The 25,833-nt window shown below is 43.2% G+C and overlaps 2 protein-coding genes across 5 annotated transcripts in view; one reads left to right on the top strand and one right to left on the bottom strand.

Annotated features, from left to right (window-relative positions):
* Window positions 1-2,955: 2,955 nt before the first annotated feature.
* Window positions 2,956-6,411, bottom strand: RPS29 (ribosomal protein S29). The gene is made up of 3 exons (XM_033953285.1): window positions 6,255-6,411; window positions 5,700-5,799; window positions 2,956-3,130 (listed from the first exon to the last, which is right to left on the bottom strand). The coding sequence occupies exons 1-3, from the start codon at window positions 6,314-6,316 to the stop codon at window positions 3,122-3,124; spliced, it is 171 nt and encodes a 56-aa protein (XP_033809176.1). The 5' UTR covers window positions 6,317-6,411; the 3' UTR covers window positions 2,956-3,121.
* A 1-nt stretch (window position 6,412) lies between these two features.
* LRR1 (leucine rich repeat protein 1) overlaps window positions 6,413-25,833 on the top strand; it is a 28,778-nt gene continuing 9,357 nt past the window's right edge. The window contains exons 1-4 of one of the 4 annotated variants that reach the window (XM_033953280.1): window positions 6,537-6,983; window positions 16,716-16,954; window positions 18,511-18,788; window positions 24,069-24,167. In XM_033953280.1, the coding sequence (XP_033809171.1) occupies window positions 18,597-18,788; window positions 24,069-24,167 (291 nt within the window). In that variant the 5' untranslated portion in view covers window positions 6,537-6,983; window positions 16,716-16,954; window positions 18,511-18,596. Of the gene's footprint in view, window positions 6,453-6,536; window positions 6,984-16,715; window positions 16,955-18,510; window positions 18,789-22,515; window positions 22,763-24,068; window positions 24,168-25,833 lie in introns of those variants that run through there. The other 3 variants (XM_033953281.1, XM_033953279.1, XM_033953284.1) reach the window with 3 other exon arrangements.

Raw genomic sequence — 25,833 nt, forward strand, 5'->3', positions numbered from 1 at the left:
TCCTGTGGTAAAAAAAAATTACGCCCGTGTCAGACTCAGCATCTTCTCCCCAGCTCCTCTTGCGCCTATTTTACCTTCAGGAGCTAGCCATGCCATGATGCAGACAGAAGGAACCTAAAACCAAAGCCTGAGACCAATGTGATTTGAAGAATAAAATTACCAGACAACAAAAAGAAAAAAAAAAGAGATTTATTTTATATTTTGTGATTAGAATATTTCAGATTTGAAATATGTATCCTGCTAGAGCTGGTATTAGACATAACTGGGGACCACAAAGTCTAGGCTGTGCTTCTTTATAGCTTCCAGCTGGCTTAGGGCTCTCTCTCTGACCAGGAGGCAGTTGCCCTACTTGCACTCTCCTAACATTATTCTTGCTATGTGTGACTAAAGTATTCTGTTAGCTTGATTTTTCTTTTTAGCATTCTGTAGTAATTTGGTTTGTGCAGTTTTCACAATAGTGAAGGGGATATTTGTGAAAGGGAGGGGAGATGAGTTTTTTTGAACCTTGCTGTTTTATTTGTATTTATCTATATATATATATAAAATCGGAGGTATGTATGTGTGTATGTGTGTGTGTATGTGCCGCGATCACGCAAAAACGGCTTGACCGATTTGAACGAAACTTGGTATGCAGATCCCTCACTACCTGGGATGATATGTTCTGGGGGTCTCGCGGCCCACCTGCACACGTGGGCGGAGCTACAAACAGAAAATCATATTTCACCCATTCAAGTCAATGGAAAAAATGTAAAAAGCTGTGGGACCGATTTGAACGCAAATTGGTATGCAGATCCCTCACTACCTGGGGTGATATGTTCTGGGGGTCTCGCGGCCCACCTGCACACGTGGGCGGAGCTACAAACAGAAAATCAGATTTCACCCATTCACGTCAATGGAAAAAATGTAAAAAGCTGTGGGACCGATTTGAACGAAACTTGGTATGCAGATCCCTCACTACCTGGGGTGATATGTTCTGGGGGTCTCGCTGCCCACCTGGGCGGAGCTACAAACAGAAAATCAGATTTCACCCATTCAAGTCAATGGAAAAAATGTAAAAAGCTGTGGGACCGATTTGAACGAAACTTGATATGCAGATCCCTCACTACCTGGGGTGATATGTTCTGGGGGTCTTGCGGCCCACCTGCACACGTGGGCGGAGCTACAAACAGAAAATCAGATTTCACCCATTCATGTCAATGGAAAAAATGTAAAAAGCTGCCATTCTCACAGTAATTCCAACTACCTGGGGTGATATGTTCTGGGGGTCTCGCGGCCCACCTGCACACGTGGGCGGAGCTACAAACAGAACATCAGATTTCACCCATTCATGTCAATGGAAAAAAAGTAAAACGCTGCCATTCTCACAGTAATTCAAAAACGGCTTGACCGATTTGAACGAAACTTGGTATGCAGATCCCTCACTACCTGGGGTGATATGTTCTGGGGGTCTCGTGGCCCACCTGCACATGTGGGCGGAGCTACAAACAGAACATCAGATTTCACCCATTCATGTCAATGGAAAAAATGTAAACAGCTGCCATTCTCACAGTAATTCCAACTACCTGGGGTGATATGTCCTGGGGGTCTCGCGGCCCACCTGCACACGTGGGCAGAGCTACAAACAGAACATCAGATTTCACCCATTCATGTCAATGGAAAAAATGTAAAAAGCTGCCATTCTCACAGTAATTCCAACTACCTGGGGTGATATGTCCTGGGGGTCTCGCGGCCCACCTGCACACGTGGGCTGAGCTACAAACAGAACATCAGATTTCACCCATTCATGTCAATGGAAAAAATGTAAACAGCTGCCATTCTCACAGTAAATCTAAAACGGCTTGACCGATTTGAACGAAACTTGGTATGCAGATCCCTCAATAACTAGGGTGATATGTTCTGGGGGTCTCTTCACCCAAGAATTTATATGTTCTTGCTCCTGGAGGTGAAACTAAAAATGTTGTTTATAATCAAGTTTTGTGTTAGTTGTATTGTATTCATTTTGTCAAATATTTCACATTATAATTTGAATATTGTACTTTTTATAAAGCTGTAAAAAAATAATTTCATTCACCACTATAAAGTATCTTTATTTGAATCAATTTAGTGTTATTGCTATAATTAAATACCCGTGCAACGCCGGGGCATCAGCTAGTAAAATGATAATAGTCAGAAGCTTCCATCCACACACACGCGACTTGAGGGTGGCAAAGGCAGGCTTCGCCAGCATCAGTTTCTTTTCTAGAGCACCGCTAAAGTAAGGGGGAGGGAGATTCTTGGGCCACTGAAGGGCGGTGAGGTGGCGAGAGGGAAGGGTGGATGCTGCGGGGACGGGGCAGTAAAGGGGACAGCGGGAACGGGGCAGTGCAGCAGGTTCTTGGGACGGGGTGGTGAAGAGGACAGATTTTTTTCCCGTGTCATTCTCTAGTACAAGCCGCATTATAGCCAGTAAAAGCTGCACAAGCCGCATTACAGCCAGTAAAATCTTCGTTTTTATTTATTACCCTTATAAGGATAATAACCCCTAGTATTAGTACCTTGAGACTACCACTACAAGTTGCTGGTACGACGGACAAGAGCAGACATCAAGGCAGGTCCCAAAGGTAAGCCTAGCAGCTTTTTGAAAGAATGGGGTGAAGGGACACTCAGGCCACCACTACTGAGGAAGAGTGACATGTAGCCCAGGTCCAAAGTGGCTTGCAAGCAGCATTATTTTTACCACAGGAGTCAGCCGACGGCAGGAACTGAGATACCAAGGGAGTCACCAACTTGCAGTAAATAAAAGGTGGGTTAGTGTCCACCTTTTACCACATCTTGATAACTTCCTCCTTAATACTCCTTTGCTAATTATATTTCTGTTGGAAATATGAATATAATCAAGCAATAACATTTAAGGATGAAGTTGAGTACATACTCTTTTGGTAAATAATGGTGCATTTAACTGGCCACTACTTTCAATTCAGTTTTGTTCATTTATTAAACTCAATATGCTACTCAAGGTATGTTGAAGACTGCATCAACTTTATTTTTATGTACAAAAACAGTGATGGTTCAACAAATTTAGGTTCAACCAAGTCCAACTGATTAGGGCATGATCATCATTCTTGGATACTGCCAGAAATATTTAATCCAACTGAAAAAAAAAATACAACATTGGAGATTTAATGAATTGTTCAACATTTATATAATATAACCAACTTCATAAAACATTCATATGTACACTCCCCCCTCCATATTCATGTAGGTTAGGGGCACAACTCCTTTGCAAATAAACTTGTGAATAATTTAGGACCAACTCTGAACTACCCCCACCTTACTTTTAAAACTTGGTGATCTGATGGTGAAGTGGGGCAGGAGCTGCAATAAAAAATGACTGCTGGGAGTTCCCGGGGCAAGAACGTGGGAAGACCGCTCCTGCCCCACTAGACCACCAAGTTTTAAAAGTAAGGTGTGGAGATGTCCAGGGTGGCAGGGTGGTTTAGAGATTCATGAATAACCAAATTCATGAATCCTAAACCAGCAAATATAGAGGGAGTGTAATTATTTAAAATTACTATAAGAGAACATGGCATTTACTATAAACAGAACATGCACCATTGACATTTTAAACTAGTCCAAGTGTTCTATTGTAGGACTATTAGAACTTGGTACTCTAAAATAAGCAAGTTACAACAAACACATAAATAGTCATACTTTAGGATTAAAAAGGCAGCACAATAAAAAAGATGAACTGTCACAAATTTGAGCTGGAGTATATGCTAGACTAGGAAAGCACAAAATCCAAGAGGTCCATTCCTTTAAGCCAGACTGCTGAGCCTTAAAATATAATAACAGAACTGTCATCCTGCAGTTTATGTGACATTACAGCCAAATACCTTATGAAACACCTCATTCCTTTTATATGAGGCAGAAATAATAGTTAATAGATTAAGAAAATACTCTTTCAACCCAATGCACAAAGCTCCAGCAACCCAGTAAAAAAATACCAGGTTGGGAACGATTTTGTTTTGCTGGGCTATGTTCAGCATAAATAGAATGCAAATTATATGCTCACTATTTGTGCTGAGTAGCCTGATAAGAGGGAGAGCTGTGCCTGGCACCTGCACAGAAGTGCAGATTGGCAGAAACAGTTCTTCAGCACAGACCCAGTACAACTCCCAATTGCCAGAGCTAGTGAGCAGTTTAATTTTTAAAAATTTTTTTTGAACGCCCAATGTGTACACAACTGTTGTGCACATGTTATATGTGCGTCCTGAACTTAACAGCTTCATTCTAAGGCAAGGACATACACTCACATAACATTAGAGTGTGAGCCCGCCAGGACAGATAGGTAAAAATGCTCGAGTACCTGAACAATTTGTAATCCGCACAGAATTGTAGGATATGTGGAATATAAATAAATAAATAAATAACAGACAAACAGCTACTGGCAGTCAGACCTCCCGGAAACTGATGTGGTAAGAGATAGGCATTCCCTTTCATGCATCACATGAGCTCCTTGTAATGCATTTGCAAAGGGTTCTCAGAGGCTGCTACCGTGATTGGTTAAAGCCCCCAAGAACCCATCTGAGCATCGAAAGCTGAGCTGCCTTGCAAGTAAGACTGGCTACAACCAGTATGACTTGCTTGGTATACTTTTAAGCATCAGGGTCTTTCTACCTTTGTTGTCTAAGCAACACTTGGTCCTAGTGTCTGTTCTGCATTTTTCAGGGGGGGGGGGGTAAACTTTCTCCAGATTATCTTTCTGTCCATCATCCATTTCCCTTCTATGTCCTTACCCTAGTCCCTATTCTCATCTCCATGTCCAGCATCTCGCCCATGTGTCCCTGTCCCTATGCTTCCTCCACAGCCAGCATCTCTCCTGTGTCCCCGCTTCTCTCCTCTTCCTGCACCTCCAACCCACCATGATGTGGCATCTCTCTCTACTTACCTCCATTGCCTCTACCCCTCTCTTCACTGGTCCAGTGTTGCATAAGCCCCCTCTCTTCTGTCCCCTTTGGTCCACGTCCCTCTTACTCTTCATCTTTCATCTGTCACCTCCCCTCTCCAAGGATGGAATTACTACTCCCCCTCCACCATTTCTCTGGCTTCTGCCTGGTGCTGTGGTTAGTGGCCAGCAAATAAGCTGGAAATTAATAGTTCTATGTGCAATACATTAGGGTCATAGTTACCATTGAGCAAATTTGGCAAGATGCCCAGGGTAGGACTATCCACTGGTAGGGGCTGTCTGAAGCTGCAACCACTCACATGTGTAGCATCTTTGCCTTCTTCATCCTTCTCCTTTTTCTCCCTTTCCACTGTCATGTCCCACCCACAGAATAGGTCACATCAGAAAGACAGGACACAGAAGAGAAAAGGCCCCACCAGCCAGAGACAGAAAGGTGTTTTTTGACATCTTAACTTTTTCATTTTAGAAAGAACCATAACAACTGGATAATTTTGTATTGCTAATGATTTGTGAGGGTTATAATATACAATTCTCAATGATATTATAAATAATTTTAGAAAATCATATATAAATCTAAATAAAGAATGCTATTAGGGTGTAATGGTGGTCAGTAACAGGAGTGGCAGCACACCAGGTACTCAAAACATTGCACTATACATAAAAGAAATAAGTACCGGATAAGTGATACACCTATTATAGTATCTAGCAACAGATTTAACGAAGTTTGCCCTTAAAGGATCGCTCTCTTCCTTACCTTGATAAAGCCGATGTCTTTGGCATATTGCCTGAAGCACTGCCGGCACATATTCAGTCCGTATTTACGAATCAGCCCGTGTCTATTTGAGCACACACGGCTGTAAAATAATAATTAAAACAGAAAACGTTATTTCAACAAGCTTTAAAGCAAAGAGACTACATATTCGCCTCTTCTCCCAAATGAAAAATCCGAATGGGCCCTTTCAATACTTCGATACCTTCGCTACCCCCCACGAGCTTCTTTCTCCTCATTACTTTATGCACCTCCTCTAAAGCCTGGGGGAAACTATTTCTCCTGGCGAACCTTCAAAACACGCTTTTTGATTAAAGAGCCTTCAGTTTTTAAAGTAAGCGTTAAGGGGGTCCAAATCCTGGAAGAAAACCACTACCAGCCCTGACCGCCGGGAAGGGCCCAGGCCGCCGCCATTACCAACCATCCGCGTGCGGCAGACACGGCGCTCCATCCCCACCCTTCCCCTCGCCCCCGATTCCCGCCTCCCTGCTCGGGAACGAGCTAGCGGCTCTAGACTCCCCACACGAGGCCAACACTGACCAGGACCGAGAACCCTGTCCGAATTTCCGGGGATGGCTCCAGTACAGCTGCTGGTGTCCCATTTTATCTTTCTCAGAGCTCACCAAAAGGAAGAAACGCCGCTGCGCAGGCGCTAATCAACCCAGGATTCCCTGTCCCAGAAGCCACCGCGACCCAGAGCGCAGAAAGACGTCCTGCTTTAATTTAGATACGTGATCGGTAAGGAGGAGTTTAAAGATTTCCAGTCGCCATGTTCCTTGGGGGCAAAGACCTACAAATGGGTATCGTCATTTGTTGTAGGGGGTGCTCGTGAGAAATGCATCCTTTAGCAGAAAATTGATATCGATTTTCGTAAATGGAAAATCTAATTGTTCTTGAAGTATATAATACTGTTGTTCGAAATTAAAAAAAAAAATTGGTACTGGGAGGAGAAGTAATGGAATATGGAGGAGGTAGTCTTTTAATTTAATCCCCCTTTAATGGTACGGTCAGTCAGACGTAGTTGGGGAAAGCGGGGATGGAAGGGAAGATTACGCGCCGAAAACTGTTCGAATAAGGGTGATCACTGTGGTCTGATGAATGAGCGGCAAAGGAGTAGATCCACAGTGATCTTGATATAATCTAGCGGTAAATTAATGTCAATTTAACCACTTAAGTGGTTGTTTTTCATGCTTCTGCAAGACTGGACTTGAGCATCGATTGTGTTTGTTCGTTAAGCTGTGGAGTTTGTTGCCAGCGGATGTGATTAAGGTATTTTATGTAACTACTGTAGTTTTAAAATGTGTGCGGACAAGAAAGGTCTATACTTTGGAATCTGCTGGGTACTTCCTAATGATCCACAACATTGGGCATGATGGAACAGTAGTAGTTTCCAATATCTACTTGGTAACTAAAAAAAAAAAAAAGGGTAAAAATTCACTCTGTTTATTTTTCACTGAAGGATGTATTCATATCCTACAAGCATCTAATCTAATCTGAAATTTCTGAGTTGCACTCTGCCTAAAAGAGTCAATGCGATTTAAATGGATACAATTTAGTATAGTATAGGACAGGGGTGCCCATACTTTTTGGGCTTGTGAGCTACTTTTAAAATGACCAAGTCAAAATGATCTACCAACAATAAAATAAAAGCACACTATATGCTGAGAAAATGTTAATTATCATTCCTATTCCGGGGCTTTTTCAAAGAGCTCAAGGCAGATGACTCTATGCACTGTCACCTCAGTAACAACCATACAAAAATAGACAAATATACCCCCCCTCCCTTTTTACTAAACCACAAGTTTTTAGCACAGGGAGCTGCGCTGAATGCCCAGCGCTGCTTTCGACGCTCATAGGCTCCTTGCGCTAAAAACCGCTATTGTGGTTTAGTAGAAGGGGGACCATAGTGCAAAATATAGACAGCAGATATAAATTCAGACACATTTTGATCACTAAATTGAAAATAAAATCATTTTTCCTACCTTTGTTGTCTGGTGATTTCATGAGTCTCTGGTTGCACTTTCTTCTTCTGACTGTGCATCCAATCTTTCTTCCCTTCTTTCAGCCTGTATGCTTCCTCTCCTCCAGACCTTATTCCCTCCCCCAACTTTTTCTTCCTCTCTCCCTGCCCCTTCTTTCTCCCTGCCTCCCTTTCTTTTTTTCTCTCTTCATGCCCCCTTTCTTTTTTTCTGTTTCCCTTCTTTCCTTCTCTCTCCCTGCTTGCCCCCTTTCTTTCTTTCTCCCTGCCATCCACCAAGCCACTGCTGCCACCATCGGGGAACATGCCCTCAAGCAACCGCCACCGCCATTGAGTAACAGGCCCCAAAACCGTCGCCACCCCAAGCTCTCCCTGCGTCGGGCGGACCAGCATTCCTCTCCCCGACATCAATTCTGCCGTCGGAGAGGAAGTTCCGGCCCAGCCAGGCAGCGATTGGCTAGCCCGAACTTCCTCTCTGACGGCAGAATTGACGGGGAGAGGAAGGCTGATCGGCCCGGTAGATCGCCAAGGCAAAGTGAGTCTCTATCACGGAACCCGGGATGGGCTCCGCGATCGACTCACTTTGCTTTGGCGATATACCGGTCGATCGCGATCAATCTATTGGGCACCCCTGGTATAGGAAGTTCTTAGTGGCAGTTGCGTAGTAAGTGGGTCTGCCCCGGGCATGGTCTTCTTTGGGGCGCTGACACCCCTCCTCCTCTCCGTTCCCCTTCCCACTCCTCCTCCAGCAATGCATGCACACCCCTCTTCCCTGTACCCTTTTAACTTCAGCGTGAGCAGGGAATAACTTGCTGCCCGCTTCGGCGCTTTCTCTGACATCACTTCCAGGAGGAAGTGACATCACAAAGTGCACCAAAGCCAACGAGGACAGCAAGTTCTGTGCTGCTCACACCAAAGTTTAAAAGTAAGGGGGCAGGGATGCGGGGGCGCAGGGGAGAGGGGTGTCTTTGCTACACCACTGCTTAGTGGTACATTACAATACATTATTTTATATATATATATTTCTTTATTAGTTTTATAATTTTGACAATCAAAATATAAGAAAAATATCATGAAAAAAGAAAATATCACTAATCCAAATAATTCAAGGTAAATTTTGATTACACAATATAGTTAGTCCACTATCAAGTAGAGAAGGAGCTGAAGTTGCTGAAATTTAACATACAAATTATATAACCAGGAAAATCAAAAGGAGGTTCGATTGCCGTCGAGCATTTCTTATCTAAACGGATTAAAAGAATAAGAATGAGCAATTACTTAGTATCCTGAGATGCAATAAATTTAGATAACTGCTGCGGTTCATAGAAAACATATCTGTTCTCTTTATATACCATGACACATTTACAGGAGTACCTCAAAACAAAGGTTGCCCCCAACTGAACCACCTTAGGTCTCAATATGAGAAACTGTTTTCTTCTCTTCTGTGTCGGACGTGAAACATCTGGGTACATTCTTATAATATTAGACAAAAAGGGAACATCTTTATAGTTGAAGAACAATTTTAACAACCATTTCCTATCTGAATCAATAGCAAACTGTACTGATAAGGTAGCTGGTACTTGAGACTCAGTTTCCGACCTCTCCAGGAAATTAGTTATATCCAAACTATCTGCAGATAAATTCTGCTGATTAGGATTTTGAGACCTAGATCTCACAGGTAAGTAATATATTTTAGAGAGAGGTGGGTATGAGGAGTCAGGTACTTTCAAAACTTCACTTAAGTAACGCTTAAACATATCAGTTGGCGATATGGAAAATAATTTTGGAAAGTTAATAATCCGCAAATTAGATCTCCTAATGGAGTTTTCCACCATTTCTTGCTTGAAATGAAGACTTGCCCTATCCTTAACCCAAGTTAGTGCTTGCGTTTCTAAAGATTTTGTTCTGGTGTCATAGTCATCTGATTTATTTTCCAAAGCCGAAACTTTATTCTTCAATTCCAAACTTTCCGATAGTACCCCAGTACAACATTGAGAAAGTTGCTGTGACTGGTTTCGCAGGGAAATCTGGAGACTAGAAATGGCCTCCCAAATTGATTCCATATTAAAGGCTTTAGGTTTATGTAGGGGCAAAAACTCAGTTCTGATTTCCTCTGCTAAAGCAATAGTACTTGCGTTTGCTGCAGAAATATCAGAAACCATTTTTATCTAATCCTCCTCTCCTCGCGGCTGCATGGTTGACACTGCACACTTCTGCTTGCTCACGGAGCTGGGTAGGCAAGAGGGCATCCTGGACCTTACTCGGCGTCTGCTGCTCCACTTCTACTGCTACCACTTCCGCTCTCGCCGCCTCAGGACGGATCGGAGGACTCTGTTCCTCCGGAGACAAGCTGACACCCTCAAAGGAAAGGACACACGCTTCAGCTTGCGCGTTCCCTCCAGCCGAGGCATTGTCTTCCGGCTGCTGCACTCTTGGGCTTTGCTGCACAAACTCATCCATCGGGCCGGTCCGAGGTAACTGCTCTCCCGGTAAACCTGGGCATTTAGATTTCCTTTTTACCATGGCTGGATAGGAATATTTCACAAAGACCGCCACGACATCCCGATGCAGGTTCGAACCGCCATCTTGTCAAGCTCCTCCACATTACAATACATTTTTGGGGGGTATAATATAATAGGAGAGCTAGTAGTCTGAGAGGGAGTGATGCTATGAGGTAGAGATATAATTTAGTGCTATCCAAAGATGCTAAACAAGGTACATTCAGTGATGTAGAGCAGTGTTCTTAAACCTTTTTACACCTATGGACCGGCGGAAATAAAATAATTTTTTTATGGACCAGCACCGGTCTGCATACCGGCAGTTGAAGAACACTGGGCTAAGTCGTGCTCATCTCCACCCAATCTCTGCCCCAGACCTCGCCCCCATAATTGTGAAAAATCTCTTTTTTCCCACCAAAGTTTGTCTTATTTATACTGTGACTGTAATCTTGTAACCCGTTCTGGGCTCCTTTGGGAGGATGGGCTAAATAAATAAATAGATGGCAGTTCACCCTCACTGGAACATGGCATTTCCTGTATCTGGATGACTGACTCAGCTCAGGATGTACTTCACAAGACACATGCAACACTCCCTTCAAGCTACGATGTCCATGCTTCAGCATTTTGGATTCCCAACTGACAGATCCTCCTTGCCCTCCAGATGACAGAAAACAAACAATAACAAATGTATGCTACAAGCTTGGAACAAGGTCTAAGACAGGGGTGCCCACACTTTTTGGGCTTGCGAGCTACTTTTAAAATGACCAAGTCAAAATGATCTACCAACAATAAAATAAAAAAAACCACAAAGCACACTGTATGCATAGAAAATGTTAATCATCATTCCTATTCCAGGGTTTTTCAAAGAGGTCAAAGCAGATGACTCTAAGCACTATCACCTCAGTAACAACCATACAAAAATAGACAAATATACCCCCTCCCTTTTTACTAAACCACGATATCAGTTTTTAGCGCAGGGAGCTGCGCTGAATGCCCAGCGCTGCTCTCGACACTCATAGGCTCCCTGCGCTAAAAACCTCTATTGCGGTTTAGTAAAAGGGGACCTTAGTGTAAAATATAGACAGCAGATATAAATTCAGACACATTTTGATCACTAAATTTAAAATAAAATCATTTTCCCTACCTTGTTTGGTGATTTCATGAGTCTCTGGTTGCACTTTCTTCTTTTGACTGTGCATACAATCTTTCTTCCCTTCTTTTAGCCTGTATGCTTCTTCTCCTCCAGACCTCATTCCTTCCCCCAACTTTTCCTTCCTCTTCCCTGCCCTTTCTTTCTCTCTGCCTCCCTTTCTTTTTTTTCTGTTTCTCTTCTTTCCTTCTTTCTCCCTGCCCTCCCCCAAGCCACTGCCATTACCATCGGGGACCAGGACCCAAACGCCACCAATAACAGGCCCCAAGCTCTCCCTGCTTCGGCCAACCAGCATTCCTCTCCCCGACGTCAATTCTGCCGTCGGGAAGAGGAAGGCTGATCAGCCCAAGATCGTGATCAACCTATTGGGGGAAATGCTGCTGGGTCCTGCCTTCGCGGAAACAGAAAGTAGGCAGGACCCGGCAGGAACAAGAACAAATGCTTCACTAACCTGTCTCCCGCATTAGCCCGTAGCGAACGCTTGCTTCAGGGCTCTCAACATGTGCGTGCAGGCTTCCCTTCTCCCCCCCCCACCCCATCCCCGTACATAACTTCCGGTTTCGGAGGGAAGAGAAGAGAAGCCTGCACGCACACGTTAGAGCCCGGAGCATAAGTTCGCTAGGGGCTGAAATCTCCAAGCCGGTTTTTTGGGGGGAGTTTTAATGTTCAGCAGCGGCAGATGACAGCTGGGCGGACCACCCAGCTAAAAGGCCCTAAGGAGAACACTGGAGAGGAAGGCTGATCGGCCCGTAGATCAGGACGGCAACACGAGTGCGATCAACTCGAGTTGCCTTCCTGAGCTACTGGTCGATCGCGATCGACGCGTTGGGCACCCCTGGTCTAAGACATCCTGTGGACATATAGCTGTCATTGTTCATATTGTTTCCTTCACAAAACTGTACTTCCTTCCTCTCCAGTGGTATCTCAAAAACTCCACTGGAACCATTATCATTGGCCCCTCTCCATGAGAATATATATCATCCTGCCACCAAATTTAAGGACATTTTTATGCTTAGTAAAACACTCACCGTTCAAAGACGTGTCCTTTATGACCTCTCTTAAGAGTTTGTCACAATATAGTAGGAGAGCTTATTTATTAAATAGTGCAGAGCTAGGAAGTCAACATGATGCAACGTTGCCAAGTAAGACTCCTAAAAAAACAAGTTTGTAAATAATTTAAAGCACAGGCTTATAAGGTAAATTTATATACACTCAGAATTGTGTAATTTGACCAAGAGCCGAGGCTCCTATAGTCAAACCCACTACCCAATCATTGTGTATAGTGATTATTGAAAAAGTTTTATAAAAAGTATTATTCAAAAGGTAAAAATTCTTTTCAATGGCAAAGAAGGAAAAGAAAAGTTCCACTTAGCTTTCAAGGATTTCAACAGGTCCCGACATGGGCCATGTTTCGAATTTCTTTTTCAAGGAACCCAAATTGAAGTTGGAACGTTTCAAATGCCAAATAAATGATAACACTGCAATCGGAGCAGTGATAAGGTATTCTGTTGGTAAAAAATAAGTGTAAATATCAGTCATTCATAATTCTGTAACATTCTTTAGTGCAAAACAATTACTAAAGTAAACTAAATGCAACACAGGTTGAGGGTATGTGGCAACACAGGTTACCATATATGTGGTTGAAGACAGATTTTTCTTGCTGCTTGATTTTGTGTAACGGCTGAGAATGCGGACTTGGATTTAAAATGGAGTATGCTGATGTCATCCCGCTGAAGCGGGACAGCATGCATGTCAGCTGAGCCTGATCAGAATGTCAGAAAATCAGAAAGCTACAAAAAATCGGAAAATTACCAAAACCGGGAGGCTGCAAACAGTTTACAAAAATGCTTGCCATTCTATTTCGCTATTTAAACCCCTAGAGGGGCATAATCGAAAGTGACGTCTAAGTCGCAAGTCGTCCAAAGTAAAAAACAGCCTAGGACACATTTTTGAAAAATAAGTCAAAAATTTTTTTTGTTTCGAAAATCGTCTAACTATACGTCCTGCCGATCTGATCGTGCAAGCCGCTAAATCGTCCATCTTTATACCACATTTCCATCCAACTTTTCGTCCAAGTGAAAAACGCCTAGAACAAGCCCTGTTGGACGTGGGAGGGGGTCTGCAAAGTGATGGACTGAACACCCAGACATGGCACCTAAATAGTGGGGTACCTTACAGGGCACTACTGTGAACTTCACAAAAAGGGTGCCATGTCATCATCTCACTACAGTTCCCTTATAGGTTATGGTGAGCCCCCCCAAATCACATCCAGAATCCCCTAGACCCACTTATCTACTACCCCAATAGCCCTTATGTCTGCAGGAGCCACTTATATGCCAGTAAAAGGGTTTTGGGGGTGTATAGGGGAGTGCACATGTTTAAGTATCAATGCAGTGATTACAGGGGCTTATGGGCATGGGTCCTCCTCTCCATGAGTCCCTAACCCACTCTCAAGACGGCTTAAGCAGATTGACAGACTAAAGAGCGACAAATCGCCAGGTCCGGACGGCATCCACCCAAGGGTACTCAAGGAACTAAAAGACGAAATAGCGGAGCCACTTCGACAGATATGCAACCTATCCTTAAAAACCGGAGAGATCCCGTTGGATTGGAAAATAGCAAATGTCACGCCCATCTTCAAGAAGGGCGCAAGGGGGGACCCGGGAAACTACAGGCCGGTGAGCCTGACCTCAGTCCCGGGAAAGATGATGGAGGCACTGATTAAAGACAGCATCTGTGAGCACATCGAAAAAAATGGGCAACTAAAACCGAGTCAACATGGCTTCTGTAAGGGTAGGTCATGCCTCACAAACTTATTGTACTTCTTTGAGGGAGTAAACAGCCAGGTGGATAAAGGGGAATCTATAGACATCATTTACCTTGACTTCCAAAAAGCCTTCGACAAGGTGCCACACGAGAGACTGCTTAAAAAGATATGGAACTACGGGGTACAAGGGGAGGTCCATCGATGGATCAAAAACTGGCTGGCAAACAGGAAGCAGAGGGTTGGCGTGAAGGGCCACTACTCAGACTGGAAAGGGGTCACGAGCGGAGTTCCGCAGGGGTCGGTGCTGGGACCGCTCCTGTTCAATATCTACATAAACGACCTAGAGGCGGGAACCAAGTGTGAAGTCATTAAATTTGCAGATGACACCAAACTATACAGCAGGGCCCAAACCAGGGAAGACTGCGAAGATCTCCAAAAGGATCTAACGCAGCTGGAAAAGTGGGCCGAAAAATGGCAGATGAGCTTCAACGTGGAGAAATGCAAGGTCATGCACGTGGGGAAAAAGAACCCGATGTTCACATACAAAATGGGGGGAACACCACTAGGGGTCAGTAACCTGGAGAGAGACCTGGGAGTGATGGTAGACGCATCACTGAAGGCATCGGCGCAATGCGCCACAGCCTCTAGGAAAGCAAACAGAATGTTGGGTATCATTAAGAAGGGTATTACGACCAGGACGAAGGAAGTCATCATGCCATTGTATCGTGCAATGGTACGGCCGCATCTGGAGTACTGTGTCCAGTACTGGTCACCGTACCTCAACAAAGACATGGCGGTACTTGAGGGAGTACAAAGAAGAGCAACTAAACTGATAAAGGGAATGGAAAATCTCCCATATACCGACAGATTGAAGCAGTTGGGACTTTTCTCCCTGGAGAAGCGAAGACTTAGAGGAGACATGATAGAAACCTTCCAGATCCTGAAGGGCATAGAAAAAGTAGACAGGGACAGATTTTTCAAATTAAGGGGCACCACGAGCACAAGGGGGCACTCGGAGAAATTGAAAGGGGACAGGTTTAGAACAAACGCTAGGAAGTTCTTTTTCACCCAGAGGGTGGTGGATACATGGAACGCGCTTCCAGAGGCTGTTGTAGACAAGAAAACCTTAAATGGTTTCAAAGAAGGTTTGGATAGATTCCTAGAAGAAAAAGGGATTGAGGGGTATAGATAGGTATAGACCATTGCTCAGGCAATGGGCCTGATGGGCCGCCGCGGGAGCGGACCGCTGGGCAGGATGGACCTATGGTCTGCCTCAGCGGAGGCAACTTCTTATGTTCTGTGCTGGACGACTAGGCTTTCCTATGCCAGGCTGCCAGGTGATGATGGTCTGGAGGCTGAATTTTAAAGGTGTGATTAATATTTTTATGGGGGGGGTCAGTGATCACTGGGGTAGGCTGTGGGGGTCTGTTTTATGTGTTTGCAGTGCTTATCTGGTGACTTTAAGTGGGTTTTCGTGACTTAGACCATGTTTTACATGGTCTAAGTCAGTGGTTCCCAACCCTGTCCTGGAGGACCACCAGGCCAGTCGGGCTTTCAGGTTAGCCCTAATGAATATGCATGGAGCAGATTTGCATGCCTGTCACTTCCATTATATGCAAATCTCTCTCATGCATATTCATTAGAGCTAGCCTGAAAACCCGATTGGCCTGGTGGTCCTCCAGGACAGGGTTGGGAACCACTGGTCTAAGTTGCAACGTCCAAGTTGCGTCGATTGTGGGCTATATAACTTTCGGTTATACATGCTGTACAACTAAGTCTAAGCCGGCCCACGTCCCGCCCTCGACGCTCCTCCCGAAATGCCCCATTTAGCTTTGGTCATTCAGTGGCATTATGAAGGCCTAGGTCGTTTAGAAATACGTCCAAAACCCGTTTTTATTATCAGCACTTGGACGTATTTGGGAAATGTTCGTCCAAGTGCCAACTTAGGCCGGTTTTTGGACGTTTTTCTCTTTCAATTATGAGCCCCCTCGAGTATAAGGTATGTAGTTTAAGAATCAATCGTTGTTCATTGATCCATAAAATGCGCAAAAGATTGCCACCTCCTGGGAATTTAGGCACCTCAACAACTGAAAAACGGAGATCTTCAATGGTATGTTGATTGTCCATAGAATATACTGGACGCATTAGCATTTAGCACGCGCTAAATCGGCTAGTGCACCTTAGTAAAAGACCCCGTTAATGTAGTCTATGATTAGCTTTTCAAGATTTCTGATCTGAGGAAAAAGGGGTTACCTTCGAAAGCTGATCATAAACTACATTAACCCCCTCTCCTTTTACAAAACAACAAAAGCGGTTTTTAGTGCTGGCTGGCGCGCTGAATGCGCTGCACGGCTTCGACACTCATAGGAACTCTAGGAGCATCAGAGCAGCGCACAGCATTCAGCACGCTGGCTGGCGCTAAAATCTGCTTTTGTGATTTTGTAAAAGGGGGGGGTAAGTTAGTCCAATAAAAAAGGTATTTTTTTTTTCCTTTATTTCTACATATTACCTTGAAGAGTGGACCAACAGCCACTTTATAATATACAAAATTATACCAGTTGATGCATTTATGGAGCATAAATGCCACTGAATTTGCTTCTTCCAACAGAAACCTGAAAAACTTGTTTGAGAAAGACATATCCTGTGCCTCTACTATGCTAAGTGGACGTAGGATCTTTTTGGAACATTCACAGAGAAGGTGGTTTCTGGGACAGGGCCATGTGTGAAAGAAAATGAGATTTCAGCAATTTGCACTGTGCTATCCCTGCAAATGTGGATAGGATTCCCAGTCCTAATGCATCGGCTCCCTCACCGTGCCTGTGTGGCATGCCTGGAGTGGAAGATCAGGTAGAATAAGTGTGAAAATTGGGATGGAGCCCAGTGTCTGACGCCCTGTGTACAGACTTTAATGATAGTGGCCTGGGCCTTGGCTGGCTTAGCGTTTTGGTAGTCAGTAGTGCTGCCTGATTCAGGGAAAACATTTTCAATTCGATTCAGCCTACTAAATCAATTTTTCGATTCAATCATTTGTCCTGCACAATCAGGTGTGTTTTGTTTTGTTTTTTTTTCAAATGTCCTGGCGGGTTTATTTTGTAGCCTTTTCACCCAGGCTACCCCCTCTTTGCCCTCTCCAACCCCTCGCCTATGCTGTGGTGTAAACAAAATAAAAAAGACTTTTCCTCTCTCTGTTAGGTCCTAACTCATGCTTGCTAACACCAGCTTTGGCAGGATACACATTTCAAATCTGACATATTGTAATCACAAAATAGAAAATAAAATTATTTTTTCTACCTTTTTTTTATTTGGTCAATTTATTATTCAAATCAAGGTGGTCCCAGACTCTGGTTTGTTTGTCTTCTGTTAACTTGCTCGCCAGGGTCTCCTGCCCATTTGACATTTTCTTCTTTCTCCGTGCTCGCCATCCATCTTCTAACTCTGTACCTTCCCTTCCACTGCCATATCCAACTTTTCTTTCCCACTGTCTACCATTTCTCTTCTCTCGCTTTCTTTCTCCCCCTGCCGTCTTCCCTGGGTCAAACCTCTTTATTCCCCTCCATGCAGCATCTCTCCCTTCCTCCCATTATCATGTCCAACATTTCTTCCCCCCCACCATATGCAGGATTTTTCCCTTTCATCCCTTTTAAACTCTTTTCTGCATCTCTCTCCCCCATGTGCAGCAACTTTCCATCCCTCCTTCCCAGCCCCCTGTGCAGCAGCTTTCCATGTCTCTCAACCCACTATGCGGCACATCCCAACTGAACCCCCCCCCCCTTGTGAGATCTGACAAACCATCAGGCCTCCTAAAGCAGCAGCAATGACTGATGGGCAGAGGCAGTGCCCTGAACAGGCTATTTGCAGCCTTCCCACCAGGGCTTCCCTCTGCTGTGTCATCTGTGACATCATCAGTGATGCAGTAGAGGGAAGGCCCCAGCAGGGCAGGCCAAGAGTAGTCTGCTCAGAGCTCTACATCTGCCCACCAGTCATCGCTGCTGCTGCTGCTTCTTTAGGAGGCCCTGAAGATATGTTAGGCCTCATCGGGGGGAGGACTGGTCACTGAATCGATGAGTCTGATTCGTGGGGAAAACAAATCGATTCACTGAAGTGAAACAATTCAAATCAGTGAATCGGGCAGCACTACCAGTCAAGGATAGTTGTGACTTTCTTATGGAACTTGGATCTGATCCCTAGGCATGAGCACCTGACCTAAAATAGAAATGGTAGAAGTAATGAACTAAGAATTGTCTTCATGAGAGACCCAGAGCTACACTAGAACCAGCTCTGAGAGAGGAAACAAACGAGGGTATTGGAGGGCCATAATGTGTTAAAGTTTTAGGGAGAAGGAGTGATAGTTGTAATAAATCTTGTTGGATATTGTAGTTATTCTTGTATTTTTCCTGTTGTAGATGTGTGTGCTGCAACAGGGTGTAAACGCGGTCTGAACGTACGTCGTCGATTTCTAGTCTGCTCTAAAGTGAACTTCAGTGGCTAAATGGGAATGAAGTTGCAGTGTGAAGCGGAAGTGATCAATCGGATGCTGCCAACCTTTGGCATGAAGAATCGAGGCAGAGGCACCCAAGCAGTTCTGTCCATTGGGCAACAAAAGGAGAAGGTTCCTGGAAGAGCCAGTCTTGTCTACCTGATGATCTGCACCCAGAAAGATAGGGCAGGCTCAAAATACAAGGTCAGATATGGCAATTTACAGCAGGCACTGCCCTAGGTTTATAGTTATTTCATGACTAGCCTTGAGATAACGGGACCCTCTTGAGTAGTTAAAACGAGGGTCTCGAACTCCAATCCCAGGGAACGATGCAGAAAGGCTTGCAGCAGAGCCACACACATATGTCCGAGTGCCAGGCTTCTACCATGCTTAAGAATCAGTGGCAAACGTTTATCTATTGATTTATCCAGCCCTATCCTTCCAAATCTAAATGTGTCAAAGGAACTGGATTAGAATGTAATAGGGTATGGATTTTACCCCATTCATATACCTTCAAAAGGACACCTCAGCCCCACCACTCCACCGCTAGATATCTCAAGAATGCGGAAAGAATTACATGGTGCCTCATCATTGGCTGTCCATCTTGAATGCTATATTGATAATTCACTGTTTAATCCTTTTTCATAATTGATAAATTTAAATACATAAATAGTATATATATAGATGTAAAATATTAAAGTGCTTTAGTACTTAACTTGATCACAGCCAAACCTGGGAGTCTGACCCGACATGTTTCGCACAACTAGTGCTGTCTCAAGGGTCTCCCAAGGTCGCTGCCGTCATTCGACTCTAAAGCACTTTAATATTTAATATTTTACATCTATATATATGCTATTTATGTATTTAAATTTATCAATTATGAAAAAGGATTAAACAGTGAATTATCAATATAGCATTCAAGATGGACAGCCAATGATGAGGCACCATGTAATTCTTTCCGCATTCTTGAGATATCTAGCGGTGGAGTGGTGGGGCTGAGGTGTCCTTTTGAAGGTATATGAATGGGGTAAAATCCATACCCTATTACATTCTAATCCAGTTCTTTTGACACATTTAGGCTTCTACCATGAGCATTATACTGTGCCATGCAGAAAGTTGAGTGTATTCTAATTTTATGCACGGGGGAGCATGCTGGATGCATGTGCAGAAAGTTTTTATGGTAAGTGCAGATTTTTGTGTGTTTGCCTAAAACATTAGTGCCAGCATGTTCTTCACCTGAATATGAGCTTCACAAAAATTTATTTGCAAACAGTTTTTGTGAGGCTCATATTTAGGCTCAGCACAGGCATCGATGTGTGCTTTCACTTTCGATTTTTGCTCAGACATGCTCACCTGTCTGCCTTTGAACTTTGCAGGAACTCATTTCAGGTTGCAAAATGAGACAAAACCGGAAGTCAGATCTCTAAAACAGGCATGAAATCCTCTCCGCAAACCCTTGTACGCAGCCTGGACCTGGGGAAAAAGTTTCTCACAGTATTCATGTGTCCATAGACCCTGTTTACCCCTCTGCATTGCCGCAGATTGACCTCATTAACATTCACTTCATGTAATGTGCGCCCATGTATTCCCCACAGGTTAATAATACAGTAAAACCTTGGTTTGCGAACATAATTCGTTCCAGAAGCATGCTTGTAATCCAAAGCACTCGTATATCAAAGTGAATTTCCCCATATTAAATAATGGAAACCCAGACGATTAGTTCCACAGCCCAAAAACTTTACTACAAAATACTGTATGCTGTGAGTGCTTGAGCTATGGGTAAATTTGGCGTGCCGCTTCTATTACGTTCAGCCGCGCTCGGCGTAAGATGTGCGCACTTGAACTGTGGGTTCTGATGACATGACACTCGTATACGTGCTCGTGCTGCAAGACAACGCTCGTTTATCGAGTGAAAATTTAATAAAATGTTTTGCTCGTCTTGCAAAACGCTCGCAAACCACGTTACTCACTATCCAAGGTTTGACTAAACCTGCATTGCTTGACATGGGCAACCCACGTTCAGCTCTCTGTAGCTTTTTGCATCGGTTCTCTGAAGAGCTATATCTACCAATAAATATTCCTAAGATATTTGTATGTCCTGCCTCCAGTGTATGCAAATACATATTTGTTTACCTGTGTACAATCTGTAAGACTGAAATATGTTTATGTTAATTAATGCTTGATATACTCTTTGACTTTGATAGAACACAGTGGTTTACAGTAGGTATTTTTCTGCCCCCTGGAAGGTTGACAGAATAGAGACTGGTTTGTGAGCCTCCGGGATTACAGTTTGATACCCTAAGTTAAACATCTGAGGTGTCTAAAGCAGTGTTCTTCAACCTTTTTACACCTATGGACCGGCAGAAATAAAATAATTATTTTGTGGACCGGCATCGATCCACAGACCGGCGGTTGAAGAACATTGGGCTAAGTCGTGGGCCAGACTCTGCCCATCTCTACCCAATCTCCACCCCAGACCCTGCCCCCATAGTCCTAATTGTAGCACTATTTTTTCCATTCATTTTTCATACATACACACAATATACTAATCTTATTAACAACGCATCGATCGCACCGCGGACCGGCAGTTGAAGAACACAGTTTTGGGCCTGATGCACATGCCAGCCCTGTGGACCGGCAGGAAATTTCTGTGGACCGGCACCGGTCCATGGACCGGTGGTTGAAGAACACTGGTCTAAAGCAAGCATCTCAGATAGCTGCACCGTGAAAATATGTCATTCTAGCTTTGAGCATCATTTTTTTTTAATGTCCTGGGTGATGAAATGATTTTGAAAGGGCTGCTGAGTAGAGATGGTGTCCAAATATCAAAGAAGGGAAGAAGTGTCTTCACTAAATACCTCTGCATAAATTGGGAAAAGGGACAATGTCTGGAAAGCAGTATATACAAATGCTCGAAGTATGGGAAACAAGATTCTGGATCTAGAGATTGTGATTGGTAGAGGCTGAGTTGGATCCATCCAGCCTAGTATCCTCTTTCCAACAGTGGCCAATCCAGGATGGCAATTCTTATGTTCTTAACTTCATTGAGTGTTTCTAGTCTTTGTACTTTTGAAAGGGTAAAGTATCGATTCACTTCTATACCACTCAGAATTTATAGACCACAATCATATCCCCCCCCCTCCAGCCGTCTTTTTTTTTTTTCCAATTTGAAGAGCTCTATCCTTTCATATGAGAGGCGTTACATCCCCTTTATTATTTTGGCCATTCTTCTTTGAACCTTTTCTAATTCCATAAGAACGGACCAACGGTCCATCTAACCAAGTATCCCATTTTCACAGTAGCCAATCCGCTATATCTTTTTTGAGATATAATAACCAGAATTGAATACAGTACTCAAGATGAGGTCACACTGTGGAGCAATATAGAAGCGTTATAATAATCATGGGGGGGGGAATGGGGGGTTTATCATTCCTTTCCTAATAATTCCTAGCATCCTGTTTGCTTTTTTTGGCTAAACAAATAAGCAAAATAAAGGAGAACTTCTTATAAATAGGAAAAGGAGACTTTCAACCAGAATTATTTCTGAGCACCTCTCTGGTTGAAAGTCTCCTTATCCTATTTATAGGAAGTTCTCCTTTATTTTGCTTATTTGTTTGGTTCTTTCCTTTGGGAGACGACTTTCTATATAATCTGACCCAGTATTTTTGCTTTTTTTGGCTGCCATCACACACTGGACAGAGGATTTCAGTGTAATCTGTGGTGACACCTAGATCTCTTTCCTTTTTTTCCATAAGGCTGAGCTCACCACATGGCCTGGTTATGTACCTGCTAACAGTGGTAACTATTTTCCCATCAGGCCAGCAGCAATTTCCTTTAGCTAAAAAAAAAAAAATTCCAGCTATTCTCCCTTTTACTTTTATTGCCTTTTCTGTGTTTAATTGTAATGTATTGTAATTTTTCTTTACTTAAGGTTTGGGGAAAAAGTGTCACGTGTTCAGATAACTAACTGTAGCACCATGTCAAAAAGGACAGGCTGATCTGATCTATTTTACCCCATCACACGCATGAAGTGTTTTTCATAATGAAATCCAGATGGTATCACCATGAGTCAAGATTGGGTCAACATGTTCCATTGGACAAGGAGCCTTTGTAGTCATCTAGCTGTACTTGGTATTCTGCATGAGTTGTGAAGATAAACCTTTACTGGAATGTTCTTAGTAAGTGCAGTTCCAGGTATTGCCAGGAGATGGCATAATATAATCAAGAAAATAATTAACCACACAAGTTGAATGAAAAAATAATAAACTAAATTGCCAAAAATCATTCAGTCCAAAAATGCCAGTAAAAGGACCTAATATATATGCATAACTTGCTCACATGTTTAGCCTAGTAAATGGAGGAAAAAAAAGACCTCAGTGTCCCCAGAGATAGAATAAACTAATATCTTATGGACTCTCTTGCTTCAAACATAAAGTTGAAGCAGGAAACATATCCCAGGTCAAAAAAACTCCATTACTGGTAATAATTACTTCTTCAAATCAAAGTTAATAGTGCTTATTTTATCGATTTGTTGATTATCCTCAACCTGATATTCAAAAGGGTTTGACCAAGCAGGGAAAGTTCCTGCTTGGTTAAACCCCATTGAGTGACCTGGTATACAAAATTCAGCGGCTGCTAACTGGCTAGGTTAAGGGCAGAGCACAAAATTAGCCAGTTAGTGGCAATTTTCAACCCGCTAAGTTACTGCCTAAAATTAGGGTAACTTTTTTGTAGTCCCAGCGTATGCAGTCTGAATATTGGCTGGTGCCCAGTTAACTTCTGGAAGACCATTGAGCCTGGATATTCAGTACTAGGAGCCGGGCATGCTCCAGCATTGTATATCCAGGGTCATTTCAACCTGCATGGTTGAGCAGCTCAGATGCCACTTACTGTGGTGCAGAATTAACCAGATATGAGTTTGTGAAGGGCTCAATTTATAAAAGCAAATCTGAAAGAAAGAAGATCCCAAGGTTTTTGCTTCTGTCTTGCCTAGGTATCCTCTGGCTGTCTAAGGAAGATATAGTAATTAGCATCAGCACATCATGGAAATATTAAATTGAAATCTCACAAGCATTACATCTTACATTGATCCAAACCCTAATTCTGCTTGAGGTGAATCATAAAAATCAGCTGAAGAAAAATTCTTCCCTTTTTGGTATTCTGGTAATTTCCTGCTGCATTGTGTTTTTTTTACTCCTCATATTTAGAGCTGCATTCAAGGAGGAGAATTGGGCACTTTTGTAATTTTTCATACCTTTTTATTTATACATTATATTATCTCCCAACCTAATATACTAAAAGACCTTTTGTTATTCTCAGTCAAGTATTCAGATGGAGGTAGGGTATGTGTGTGTGTGTGTGTGTGTGTATATATATATATATATATTACTTAACTCATTCTGTATATAATCTACAATTAGCATTACATTATTTAGCCCTCAAGAGTCAGCAAATACATCTCACCTGTTGGTTGCTTCCTTCCAGTTAAAGGCGAACATAGAACAATTTTTTACAAAATTTGTGGAAGAAGGAAAAGCCACAATTCGACTGAAGGAGCCTGCAGTGGATGTGTGTCTTAGCAAGGTACGGATCCTGGAATATAGAGCCTCAGTGTGCTCTTCATATCTTGCCTATTATTACTTTTTTACCCCTTTCCACTTGGAACAGGATGCGGTGGCGGGTAATAATTTGATAGGTCACCCCTCATCAAGGAATTTTGGGTTGCTATTTATGCATCTGTGGACTGTTTCCTCTGGCTACTGTATTTCTTAACTCAATTTTCCGTTGAGCTTTGTGGAAAATCAGTACTGGCGGTTAAGCCTCCAACTTTGTGCATCAGTGCTTTCATACAAAGTAATTAAGCATCCTCGGTGGGTGGGAATTCCTTTCTTCTCTGAATCAGTGGAGAAATATCTGAAGTTTCCCACTCTAGGGTAAATGGTGGGGGATAACCACACATGCTTCCAGATTCTGTATAGGTTGCCCAAATTTGGACACAGATCCCAGATGCGCGTGGAAACTTAGTAGTCAATTTGAAATAATTAACAGTAATTAGTGGTAAATCACACATCTGCACTATGCCCTATTCATAGCATGCAATTCAAAAGGGGGCATAGCCATGAGAGGAGTACAAGTGAGTTAAGGACATTCCCAGAAATTAGGTGTGATGATATAGAATTTTTGAATATGCTTGCCATTAGTTGGCACCAGGATTTACATCAGCCTTTGGCAAACAAAAGTCCTTGTACAATGCTCTGTGCAGAATACTAGCTTAATGCGAATCCCAACAGTGCTTGACTTTGGGCTAGAGCAGGGGTAGGCAATTCCAGTCCTCGAGAGCCACAGGCAGGTCGGGTTTTCAGGATATCCACAATAAATATGCATGAGATAGGTTTGCATCTCAAGAAGGCAGTGCATACAAATCCATCACATACATATTCATTGTGGATATCCTGAAAACCTGACCTGCCTGTGGCTCTCGAGGACCGGAATTGCCTACCCCTGTGCTAGAGAATGATACGGGGACCCTGCAGGAACTCAATTTCCCCGTCCCGTCAGTTTTGTTGCTGTCCCTGCTCCTTTCCTGTAAGCTCTGCCTTAACCGCACAAGCCTCGAACGCTTATGATTTTAAAATGTTTGAGGCTTGCGCAGATGAGGACAGAGCTTAGGCATTGGTGGAATGAGGCATTATGACATCACAATCTGAGCTCTAGAATGTTGCTACTTATGATTTTAAAGTGTTTGAGGCTTGTGCAGATGAGGACAGAGCTTAAAGGGCCAGGACAGGAAAAGAACTTGACAGGATGGGAAAATGAGCTCCCGTGGAGATGGGTAAAAATTTGTCATCATGTCATTCTCTACTTTGGGCACCTTTTACTGAATCCAAGCCTTGGTATGCACTATTTTGTCACTTGCAGGGTCTGAAAACAAATGACCCACTTTTGCTAATGTGGTAATCACTGGAGGAGACACCATATGAAACTAGAATTTTTTTTTTTGGGGGGGGGAGGGTTCAGTGATCAACATGTAGTACAGACCGATAGATACATTGTATGAATTACTTCTTGGCCATTTTGTCATTGTTGGCAAGCACAGGAGACAAACTGCTAGGAAAATATTTCTGAATGTTAATGTGGAAAATATGTACATGCGTGTTGGACACATGGTAACAAAAGGGGATTGAATAGCAGTATTTTCAAAACACGAGGAGTAGCACAAATCCAGCTTCAGCCCTTGCTATTGTCCTTT

Source organism: Geotrypetes seraphini, chromosome 7, assembly GCF_902459505.1.
Source record: "Geotrypetes seraphini chromosome 7, aGeoSer1.1, whole genome shotgun sequence".
Taxonomy (NCBI): domain Eukaryota; kingdom Metazoa; phylum Chordata; class Amphibia; order Gymnophiona; family Dermophiidae; genus Geotrypetes; species Geotrypetes seraphini.

What these genes read in the sequence shown, in the direction of transcription:
- RPS29 (XM_033953285.1), bottom strand. Translation starts at nt 6,316, where the DNA reads ATGGGACACCAGCAGCTGTACTGGAGCCATCCCCGGAAATTCGGACAG. An exon ending in GGACAGGGTTCTCGGTCCTG is followed by an intron (nt 5,800 to 6,254) that starts GTCAGTGTTGGC and finishes ATTATTTTACAG; the next exon opens with CCGTGTGTGCTCAAATAGAC.